Raw genomic sequence first — 12,040 nt, forward strand, 5'->3', positions numbered from 1 at the left:
TGAAGCACTACATTCTACCCCTGAAGCTAATAATACACCGTATGTTAACTAAGTTAAATTTAAAGAAAAAATAACATGGTATTTATAATAATGTGCATGGTTAGCTCAAGAATATGGCAAGCTTATTTGCACTGACATGAATGGAGCTAGAGAGTATTATGCTAAGCAAAATAAGTCCATCCGAGAAAGACAAGTATCATATGATTTCACTCATGTGGAATTTAAGAAACAAAACACTGGGTGATAGGCATTAAGGAGGGCATGTGATGTGATGAGCACTGGGTGTTATATGCAACTAATCAATAACTGAACTCTATACCTGAAACTAATGATGTACTATATATTGGTTAATTAAATTTAAATAATAATAATTAAAAAAGAAACAAAACAGATGAGCAAAGGGAAAAAAAGAGAAAAAGAGGCAAACGAAGAAAGAGATTCTTAACTATAGAGAACAAAGTGATGGTTACCAGAGGGGAGGTGGGTGGGGGGATGGGTGAAATAGATGAAGGGGATTAAGGAGGACATTTATTGTGATGAGCACTGGGTGATGTATGTAAGTGTTGAATCACTATATTGTACACCTGAAACTAATATCACACTGTATGTTAACTAACTAGAATTTAAATAAAAACTTTTAAAAACGAATATGGCAAGCTAAAAAATTACAACCCAAAATTTGCTAACTCAGAATTTTTAGTGCAGTGTATTTTAAAATGCCCCTTTCTCAGATAATGTGGTGAGATTCAAGAGTAAACTTTACTGTTTGACATTTATGACCAGCTGTTACCCACTATCCCCTGAATCTGTTTGAGCCTTGTCCATAAATATTCAGTAATATGATCACCAGCATAGTTGGTGAAATATAATATGATGGAATGTAAAATGCGATGATAAATTTCTCACTGTGTTGGTGTATTAATAAAATAAACCCTGTAACAAAGAGCAAGAGGCATTAATCTCAACCCAGATTTTTAAGTACTTGTAACTTGAAATAAATAGTTGATACTTGGTATCTAAAATATTTTGGATACAATGTGAGACTAAATAAATATCAAGTTATAAGCATATCAATAGAAAGAAAATTTAGTGACCTATAGAAAAATCCGTGAAGATGAGCAACAAACACACACACACACACACACACACACACACACACATACACATACACACACACACACACACACACACACACACACCAGTTCCACCAAGAAAACAAAAGAACAAAAGTATGGAATCTATCTTGCATCTGCTAGCCTAAGGATTACCATGACAACTGAGTATAAAACATATACTTTATTTCTAAGTCTAAGATGGCATCTCTTCTCTATTTAGCTCAAAGCACTCTGAAAAATGACACAGTATAATAAATAACTAAATTACTAGAAAGAGATTTACACAGAAAAAGAAAAAATTATCTCAGATTGCTCTCTTTTATTCTTCCTTTTCTTCTCCCTTTTTTCTACTTAAAAAAATTACACACAAAATAGTAACCAACTCTGAGACAAAGAAGTAGTGCTTAATACTTAATGAGAACAGTAACCAAAAGCCAACCAGCACTATTTCTGTTGATGTTATGGGGAATCTCCAGTGATCTTTCATTTCTTTGTGTGGAGAGCAGTTATTAAAGTCAAATGGGGTCTTAAAGCTACCTTGACTCCTGCATCTATTAGCCTTGACTATGCTCCCTGGGATAGGTAACAGGATCCTACTAGTAAATAAATCCAGCTTATAAAAACAATTTAAAGTGCTAAATAAGTATGGTGAAGGAGAAATTATTACTGGCTTAGTGTTTACCTTTTCATTGTCATTTATTTTTAAAGAGCAGAGTATCTTCATGGAGGAAATTGTCTTGGTAAATACTTGATACTGATTTTCAGCTCTGAAATAAATAATAGATGACAGTGCATGTGTTGACCTTTGGTCCCATTAACAAAGCTAAGTCATGTTGCTGAGTACCAAATACGTACCCAAAGTCCAGATAGGCTTGAACAAAGACAGGGAAAGGAAAAAAGAAAGATAAGAGCAGGGGGGCTTAGAAGAAAGGAAGAGAATAAGCAGAAGGAAACAGTAGCAACGTTAGGTGCCTCTAACAGTAGTGGACAGTCATTTCAAAAGTAAAAATCGAACTAGAAAAATAACTTACTGAGTATAATCAGAAAAATATATACCGATTTTTTCCCCTTAAGAATTTGATTGTAAAGCATGGTCTCAATGTTACCAGGTTAAATGCCCACTCTAAATTTGTCAGATGAGGCATACTACTTTTGCAGAATCTTGCAGCAACGAAATTCCATTAATCATGCTTTGGTACTTACATTGTTGATAAAATTATCTTCTCAATAAATCTTTGCTAACAGGGCTTTTGGCCTGTTTGATAATTAGCTACTGTAATGTATTTTTCATGTAATTAGTCAGAACCTGTCACCAGGAATGAACTTGCCTTCTGTGGGAAAATGCACTCAGTGACCTGCCTCATCTTTCCTATGTCTCATACCCATGATTCACCCATCTGCATAACAATAAAGCTTATTGTATAGTGAGCAGGCATCAGGAAATCTATTTAAAATTGCAGAAGAATATAATATTCTAATCCAAAGAGGGAGGATGACTGCTCTTTTGCTTTATCATTTATCACCTTTAATAATGTGATATACTCTTTTGCTCCTTTAAAGTTAACATTGTGGGGCACCTGGCTGGCTCAGTTGGTAGAGCATGTGACTCCTGATCTCGGGGTTGTGAGTTCAAGCTCCCACATTGGGTGTAGAGCGTACTTAAAAAAATAAATTAATGAAGTTAACATTACAACTCATATTGTCCATGTAAAGATTTATAATTCGGATGGGAAAATCACTCATTTATTTGTGTTTATTTTTTTCAAGACCAAAATACGCATTGCTGGATGAATGTACCAGTGCTGTCAGCATTGATGTTGAAGGAAAGATATTTCAGGCTGCAAAAGGGGCTGGGATTTCCTTACTATCTATAACACACAGGCCTTCTCTGTGGTGAGTGTTCCCAATGTTAATTTGCAATAGATGGTTTTTCTTTATATTTCTCAGAGAATAACTTTGCCTAAACTTTCACTGTAGAACATAGGATATTTCACTTATTTTCTACCCATATTTCTGTTAAATTGCACACTGGTAGTGTAGATACCCTAAACCTAACATTATAAGATTAATGCGCTATTTGAAAATGGTTATCACATTCCAATAATTCTGAAAAGAAATAGAAAAATCCAGTGATTTTTTTTAACTGAAAATACTCATAATGCATAGCATGTACTGGGAAAAATATATTTATGTAATTTTATATCAACTTTTTAGCCCCTTTTACAAAATCCAGGAAAAAATTCCACAATTTAATATTCTCCCAAATGATTAAGTTGGAGAAAACACAGGGGGACAAAGCTTTTTGGGGGGAAGGGTTTTGTTTTAAGGAAAAATGAATGAAAATATTTTCTAAATAACTGCTCATTAAACTCAATGGGATTTCCCCTATTTAAAAAAAATGATAACACAATTTTTACCATTCCCCTACTTTTGTACTGATTCATCACCATAGTAATAGTTGCTGTTGCAGATACAGCACCTATTCTGTTCCAGGTTCATTTTCTTTAAGTCGCATAACAACACTATATTGAGTATAGATAGTCTAATTGTTCCCATTTTACAGATGAAGAAACTGAGAACTAGAAAAATGAGGACAGTAACTTCCACGATCACACTCTCTATACTATAGTATGCTGCTCTTCTTATTATAAGGAACTCAAAATGCACCATATATGTAAGCCATAAAAACACTTGTCCATTCATAGTATACTCCACTACTTGGATATTTCTGTTTCCTCAATCAAAATCTTTTCTTTTGGTATATTAGTAACTACAGTGGACTCTATACGTATTAGCCTCCTATTTCCCAAGGGACAGAAAGGACTTCTCCCCTCTCTCTAGCAGGTGGCTAATCACATTTCTATGCCAAAGCTGTCATCATGTACGTGACTTCCAACCTAGGCTGAGTAACAAGCTTTATTGGACTTAATCCTGGAAGCCCTTCTAGACTTTTCACTGTATTGAGAATGTTTATTTTAAAATTATGAGTTAACTGAGTATGCAGTACAGATCAGGCTTTCATTGTTCAACATTCTTTGATTCTGTGTTCTACTTCTATTGAGACGATAATAATCTATTTTCACTCTTCATTTAAACATTCAAATTTTTCATAATTTTTTCCCTCAGAGAGGTGACCTGAAAATAGAGCATTTCATGAAGTGACCTTTTCTATAGAACTTTGTGGTTTGTGTCTTTGTCATTAAGAACTAATTGGCATCTGGAGTGATAAGAGCCTGACTTACTAATCTCTCCAGAAGCGGTCTGGATCTAGTCCAGGATGAGTACATGGCAATCAGTGTGATTCCTCTGACTTTTCCCTGGAGAAAAACCAACAGGAACTAGATCTTTATGACACATGACATTTGTCTATAGATCCCTGAATCAGTGATGACATAGAACCACGCCAGAAGAACTCTTGAGCCCTTTCTGATATGGACTTGTCATTTCCAGACATCCTTCTTAATTGATCACATGTTGGGATAACATGGAGTTATGTCTTAGTTCTGGTGCTTTTTCTGACTTTATCAATGGATTTATTATGCTATTCTGTCATTCAGTTCCTTATTCAAGTAGCCTAAAGAGTCACTGGAAGCATGTTCAACCCTTTTTTTTTCTCAATTGAAGGAACAAATAGGTTTTTGTTGTTGTTGTGTTTTTAAAGATTTTATTTAGAGCAATGTTATGGTCACAGAAATATTGAGAGGAACGAACAGAAATATCCCATATGCTCTGCCCCCACACATGCATAGCCGTAGTATCAACATTCTCCACTAGAGTGATATATTTGTTACAATGATGAACCTACATTGACCCATCATTATGACCCAAAGTCCATAATTTACATTAGGGTTCACTCTTGATGGTGTACAAACTATGTGTTTGGACAAATTTATAGCTGCATATATCCATCTTTACAGTATTGTACAGAGTATTTTTACTGTTTTAAAAATTCTCTGTGTTCTTCCTCTTCATTCCTCCCTTCCCTCAAGCCATAGAAACCACTATCTTTAATGTCTCCATAATTTTGCCTCTTTCAGAATGTCATATAGCTGGAATCATATAGTATGTAAACTTTTCAGTTTGGCTTCTTCACTTAGTAATATTCATTTAAATTTTCTCCATGTCTTTTCATGGCTCAACAGCTCATTTCTTTTAGGCACTGAATAATATTCCAGTGTTTAGATGTAGACAGTTTATTTATCCATCCTACTAAAGGACATCTTGGTCACTTCCAGTTTGGGCAATTATAAATAAACCTGCTAGAAACATTCATATAAAGGTTTTTAGGTAGACACAAGTTTTCTCAACTCCTTTGGGTAAATATCAAGGAGTGCAAATTGCTGGATCATATGGTAAGAGTATGTTTAGTTTTTTAATAAACTGCAAAATTGTCTACCCAAGTGGCTGTACCATTTTGCAATCCCACCAGCAATGAATGAGAGTTTCTGCTACTCCACGGCCTTGTTGGCATTTGGTGTTATCAGTGTATTGGATGTTTGGCCATTTTAATAGGTATACAGAGGACAAATAAATTTTAAAGCAAATAACAAAATCTGTAACTTTATGCCTTTTAACAAGAAAAAAATGTTTTTAATTGCAGCTATTCATAGTATATTTTCCCATAAAACTAAAAGTCATGTTACTTCTGCATTATAAATTAATTTAGACATTGTAGGTTGAAGAGATCCATCATTTCTGATTAGCCTTTCTCCCTAGATGAAATTCTTATTTTCCCTGAAAAGATTTCAGAAGAGAGAAAAAAATGTATTATATTTTCCCCATGACAGCAAAGGGGTAATTGTTGATTGTAAAGATTAAAATCAATATCAGTAAACAAAGAGCTCAAAAATTATAGAAGCTTATTAAATTATTTGATTCCTGGATAGAATTATAGCTTTATACCTACCACTTTCCTAAGCTTGATCCTATTAGCGCAGGAAGTCTACAGATTATTTCCAACAAGCCTCAGTTAATAGTTTCCTTTAAAATCCTCTAAGGCAAACCCCGAAGTATTATTTTAGCCCATTATATATAACATACCTCTGAATCTCAGGTCATGAAACACCCATACATTTTCTTCCTTCCATGTAGGAATCAAATAATGTTGTGGGACTGGAGTGACGAGCCAAACCTTCATTATACATTGAAGACAGAAGTTGCCCAAGATCAGAACTACTGCATTCTAAAATTGCTCCCAGTTGTAATCCAATGTTAGGAAAGCCCAAGAATATTAAAAACAAGATCATTCATCTCTGTCATATGTTATCAAACACATGAACTTTCAACCTTCAGCTTGAGAGTGATTTTAACTCTTTTAGACATAGTTTAACACAGGTTAGTTTCCCCATCTTACAGCGTGATCCAACCAATCAAAATGAGATGAAACCAGAGGTTTTTCAGTTGAAGAATAGATAAACAAAGTATGCAAAATCATGCAGTGTAATATTATTCAGCCATAAAAATGAAGGAAGTACTAATACATGCTACAACTAGATGAACTTTGAAATCATTTTAAGTGAAAGAAGTTAGTCACAAAAAGCCACATATTATATGATTACAGCATATGAAATGCCCAGAAAAGACAAATCCAGAGAGACAGAAAGGAAACTAATGATTGGCAGGGGCTGGGGGGTGGGGGAGGGACTGCTAATAGGTATGGGGTTTCTTTTGGGAATAAAGAAAATATTCTGGAATTGGATAGTAGTGATGGTTACATGAGCTTGTGACTCAAATAAAAATCACTGAATTTTACACTTAAAAGAATGAGTTTATGGCATGTGAATTATATCTTGTTTAAAAAAGGAAGTAAATCTACTTGAAATAAACCCACTGATCATAGCACATAATGACAGATGAGAGCTTAAAAGGGATCAAGAAGCAAGAAAAACTGGGCACCTGGGTGGTTCAGTTGGTTAAGCGACTGCCTTCGGCTTGGGTCATGATCCTGGAGCCCCTGAATGGAGTCCCACATCAGGCTCCCTGCTTGGCAGGGAGTCTGCTTCTCCCTTTGACCCTCCCCCCTCTCGTGTGCTCTCTCTCTGATTCTCTCTCTCTCAAATAAATAAATAAAATCTTTTTTAAAAAAAGAAGCAAGAAAAACTATAAGGAAAAGACAGGAAAACTGGGGACACATAGGAACATGGGCCTCTTCAGCATAGTGACAAAATGGAGGGGCTCAGCCATGCAAGGCCGGCTTGCTAGCATTACTCTCTCCAAACATTCCTCACAAATCCCAGAAACCAGAGTAACTTCAGCCTCTCTTCAGGACAAGATGGATTGTCTCCTGTCTCATCAACAAAATAATCTCTATGCCTGTCTGAAATTTCTAATTATGAACCAGAGCCATGAGAAAGTAGATTAAATTATATGAAGGCATGGAAGTATCTTTAAAAGTTTTTTTTTATCAAAGAGTTTATTTTTAAAAAGTGTTTTAAAACTTTTTTTAAAAAATATGCTCCACACCCTGCATGGTACTCACAACCCCGAGATCAAGACCCAAGCTTAGATCAAGAGTCCGATGCTCAACTGACTGAGCCACCCAGCCACCCTTTGTATTTCCTTTACTTTTCTTAGGTTTTTTTTTTTTCCTGTATAACCTTTAAAATTTTTACTTTCTTTCCTCAGCTTCCTTTCCTTATTCCCATTCTAACTTAGCTTTGATATTTATTCAGGAGTCATAGTGGTTTTGAAGATAAATTAAATAGATACAAACAGCATGTCTTCCTTAGTACTTCATATACATTCAGAATATAAAAGAAATTTAATATAAGCAATAGAATTTCCAAGAGATCAGTGACTTCTGGAGTTAAAAAAAATCACAATATTCAACCTCTTGAGGGATTCTTGAAAATCAAATGTAAAATAGGCATCTTACTGAAAATTTGCCTTTGAATATCAACTGGAATGATAAACCTAAAATGGCTTTTCACAATTATTGCTAATAATATTATTTCATTTTAATTATGCAGGAAATACCACACTCATTTATTACAGTTTGACGGTGAAGGAGGTTGGCGCTTTGAACAATTGGATACTGCTATCCGTTTAACACTGAGTGAAGAGAAACAAAAGCTAGAATCTCAGCTAGCTGGAATTCCCAAAATGCAACAGAGACTCAATGAACTATGTAAAATTTTGGGAGAAGACTCAGTGCTGAAAACAATAAAAAATGAAGATGAGACATCCTAATTTGTTTTGACATGTTTTAAAAGTTACTTTTTAGGTAAAGACTCAAAGACAGTCTGTTACAGTGCATGCATTGTGTTTAAACTAAGCACAAAGAATATAAGGAAGTAAGAAGTGTTTTATAAAATTTTAGCATCAAGGAAATATATGATCTGACTTTTCAGAAGAAAATAAACAAATGCGTTATGTGAAATTAGTCATTTTGGCTTATACTAATTCCTAGTGAAAGCCTAATTCACCTGTCAAACAGGATTTTCTAGGTGAATTTATGAAGAACACCAGATTTACTATGTGTATGTGATGTGCCTGAAGTTCTTAACAAACATGGAAGATATCTTGAGGATGGAACAACTTAAGAACATATATGGTTTGAAACCAGGTACATAAAATTAGAAGCTTGAGTAACGTTTCAGTCCACTTATGGTTATCAGGTTTAATAGGTAGAATTCATGTTCATCATTACTCGTGATCAACTAAACCCTGTATACAAAATAGCTGACAGTTTGATAATTTCAATATGAAAAAAATTATTTTAATGGCAGTGGTTGAAAGAAGATGGCTAAACATGTATAAAATGCCATATTTTTAAATTTTAGATTTTGAGCATCTTACTATGGGCACATAACAAATTAGTTTTAATGAGAATCTTACATATTTGTTAATAAAGTCATTCATTTTAAGATGAGAATTGCCAATACAGAAAAGGAGTATCCAAACAATGTATGTCTCAGCCTGTTACTTTGCTTGGCAGCATTATCTACTGCAAATTCTGTCCAGAAATACTCAGCTTGTTTTTGTGCTCAAAGGAGGAGTCCACCACATTTTTAAATAGCAGTGCTATAATAGAATATAGGGATTCTCAAAATCACAGTAGTAACAACATACAATGAAAAAGCACTTTATAATTTACAATCCTCATTTATATAATTTCATTTTAATTCTTATGGCAATCTTTTGAGGCAACTATTATTTACCTCATTCACTTTTGAGAAAATTGACACTCAGACTTGCCTTAATTATGCAATTTATTTAGGGACAGATCCAAGGATCAAATGAAGTTCTCCTGATTCCTTGATCCAGTGCTATTTCTATTTTCCACTATCATCCTCAAAATCTAACTGGGCTATAACTTCAATAAAAGTTAAATGAGACGTTGAAAAGAAAACAGATTTGGTAATGTTAGTGGTATTATTATTTGGTTGTTTACAAGATGTGGAAATAGAAATACAAAGTGGAAAGAAAGGTCACTGGGCTGTGGTTTAAAATGAGCCAAGAAAGTTAGCAAATTTTTCAGCAACTATGCACTTATACTCAATATTAACGTACCTCTACAGCCAGCAATCAAAGGGGAAATTCATTGTGTTATAGGTAAATTTAATATTTAGTGAACATAATGAGAAAGAATCTGCATGGAATAGTCCATATAAAATAAATCTTACCTATTTGTGTGCCCTGACGTTGGAAGTGCACAAGCCAGACCTGGCATTTTAATCTCCTACTGCCTATGCCATCATGTTGATAGGCCAGAAAAAATGAGAATGATCAGTTGTTAGTGGTTTGGGGATTTATTTACATATTTAGACACAATCATAATCAATGCTAAGTCAGTGATTCCCAGGCTTTCTCAGATGGTAGAGTACCTGGAAGTCATTCATGATGACTGTAGTTGAACAGCATGACATTTTCACATTCTCAATTCTGCCATGCTAATTAAGACATTGTTAGTTATGGATAAATGTAACCATCTCATATGAAGGAATGCAGTATAAAATCATAATCAGTACATCTGTCTAGGTTTTTCTGTTAGTATCTTTAGGTATTCATATCCTTTTGTCAGGTACTGCTACTTCCTATTAGAAAAGTGAGGCAGGTATCAAAGGTTCAAAAAAATTCACAGAGCCAAAACTTAAACTTGATAACAATCACCCATTAATCTTAACTTCTATATTAGCAGTTATTCAGTTTCTACTGCTGTAGGGAACAGTCTGAGGCAAGTGTCTTAAGTTAACTTTTCAAGGTACAAGAAGGAAATGAAAAGTCCTCGTTTGAAACGTGCATAATTTCCATGCCTTAATTCACAATTTGAAAAATAAAGCATTTAGGACATGATATATTGTGTTTTGAAACCTAGAAATGAATGCCAAAACAAATATTAGATTTGTAATTATTCCTTATTTGATACATCCTACCAGTGAGTTGAAATAAATAAGATTCATTATTTATAATGTACAGGATTCGAGGATGTTTAAAATTCTGTACTAAAACTATACACACTGTAATTTAAATGTTACAGTTCTAAGAAAAACATGTTTTACATGAGCTTTTTTGTACCTATTTATTTTCCGAATTTTCATCAAGGACCAATATCCTCTAACTTGGAGGGAAAAAATCTGTGATTTGAATTTGTATTCATGTACCATTTAACTAATTCCAAAATGGTTCAATGAGTATACCATATTTTACAATTCTTATATTCTACAAAAAAAAACGTGAACAAGATTGAGAAATTAAAGAGGGTGGATGCAGAAAGGAAAAAGAAAATATTTCAATTTTCAAAGTACTTTTACCATGTACTTACCATCTATTTGCCCATACTTTTGACTTCTGGGATTTTGGTGTTTTGTCAAAGTAAGCTGTAAGTTTAATGGAGCTTAGATTTGTAAATGGGCATTTTTGGCTAACTTTTGAACTTGGAAAATAAGTTGCATTCCATGAAAATGTTGCATTTTATTTCTCCAGCATGTAGTGTTAGGCCAAGCATGATTCTAAAATAGTGTGTGTTCTGGTAAACACAATAATGTTTAAAAAATCCCTCTCCAGGAATCTCAAGGAAAATGATATATCCTGATATTCAACTCAAGTTTACATTTGTTTCCAATAGGAATGGTTTTCCCTTGACAGTAATTTGGGTTTTGTGTCAAACTGCTCTGCCAGTAAAGGTATAAATGAATATGCTAGTTTTTTATTTGAGACATTGGTCCCAAGTATAATTTCATATTTGGCAATAGGCTTAGCCTAGTAAAATCTGTTTGGAATAATTTTGTGATTCCATAAGCCTAGAAAAATTTGTTACACACTGGAACCTAGATCCGGAGAATGTTACACACTTCTGAGATACACAGAAAATGGTAATGATTATTAAACCATTGATTAAAAGAGATGACTTTGATAGAATTACTTTATGGGTAAATAGTATTCTCATTTAGAAATGTACAATACTTTCATATAACCCACAGTATTGACATTTCTGCCGATACACCTTTAGGTATGTCAAATATGTTTTAGAGTTGTACTTGTCATGTTTGCCACATGAGAACTTTCAGATGGATGTATAAAATATTTTTATTAAAAGCAAATCCCTTCTTCCATTGTTGGTGCCTTTCCTGATTACCAAGTACTAAACTGCTTTACAGTTTTTATTGTGAAATTTCCAAAAGCAGTTATCTACACTTATACACAGGGCTTGTGTTAATGAAAGCAAGTGAGAAAAATGTCCTTCAGGGTAAAAATCACTATGTAGCTAAGATAGAATGTGGCTATGTGTGAATACTCTATAGTATAGTCTCTGTCCAATGAGCAGTTACTTGAACTCAACATTTCTTGTGAATTTCTTAATCACCATCAAAAACATTTGATCAATCAAAGGAATTACAAATTATTCCAGGGGTAGAAAATGCCCTATTTCTATATTTTAAATGACTATTGGGTATGTGTCTACATACACCCCATTTACAAGTTGT

At 33.9% G+C, this 12,040-nt stretch overlaps 2 protein-coding genes across 26 annotated transcripts in view; one reads left to right on the forward strand and one right to left on the reverse strand.

Annotated features, from left to right (window-relative positions):
* The window catches only part of C9H12orf40 (chromosome 9 C12orf40 homolog), a 228,712-nt gene extending 222,437 nt beyond the window's left edge, over positions 1-6,275 (reverse strand). For 22 of the 23 annotated variants that reach the window (XR_003519738.1, XR_003519737.1, XR_003519739.1 and 19 more), the window contains exon 1: positions 6,156-6,252. Coding sequence is in view for 7 of the 23 variants with exons in the window: in XM_027592535.1 (XP_027448336.1) it covers positions 6,156-6,252 (97 nt within the window). In the remaining 16 variants the exon portion in view is untranslated. Of the gene's footprint in view, positions 1-1,797; positions 1,883-6,155 lie in introns of all 23 variants that reach the window. The other variant, XM_027592530.1, reaches the window with a different exon arrangement.
* ABCD2 (ATP binding cassette subfamily D member 2) overlaps positions 1-11,659 on the forward strand; it is a 73,116-nt gene extending 61,457 nt beyond the window's left edge. The window contains exons 9-10 of one of the 3 annotated variants that reach the window (XM_027592526.1): positions 2,883-3,008; positions 8,084-11,659. In XM_027592526.1, the coding sequence (XP_027448327.1) occupies positions 2,883-3,008; positions 8,084-8,303 (346 nt within the window). In that variant the 3' untranslated portion in view covers positions 8,304-11,659. Of the gene's footprint in view, positions 1-2,882; positions 3,009-6,206; positions 6,470-8,083 lie in introns of those variants that run through there. The other 2 variants (XM_027592528.2, XM_027592529.1) reach the window with 2 other exon arrangements.
* The last annotated feature ends 381 nt before the right edge of the window (positions 11,660-12,040 follow it).

The sequence above is a fragment of the Zalophus californianus genome, chromosome 9, assembly GCF_009762305.2.
Source record: "Zalophus californianus isolate mZalCal1 chromosome 9, mZalCal1.pri.v2, whole genome shotgun sequence".
Taxonomy (NCBI): Eukaryota; Metazoa; Chordata; class Mammalia; order Carnivora; family Otariidae; genus Zalophus; species Zalophus californianus.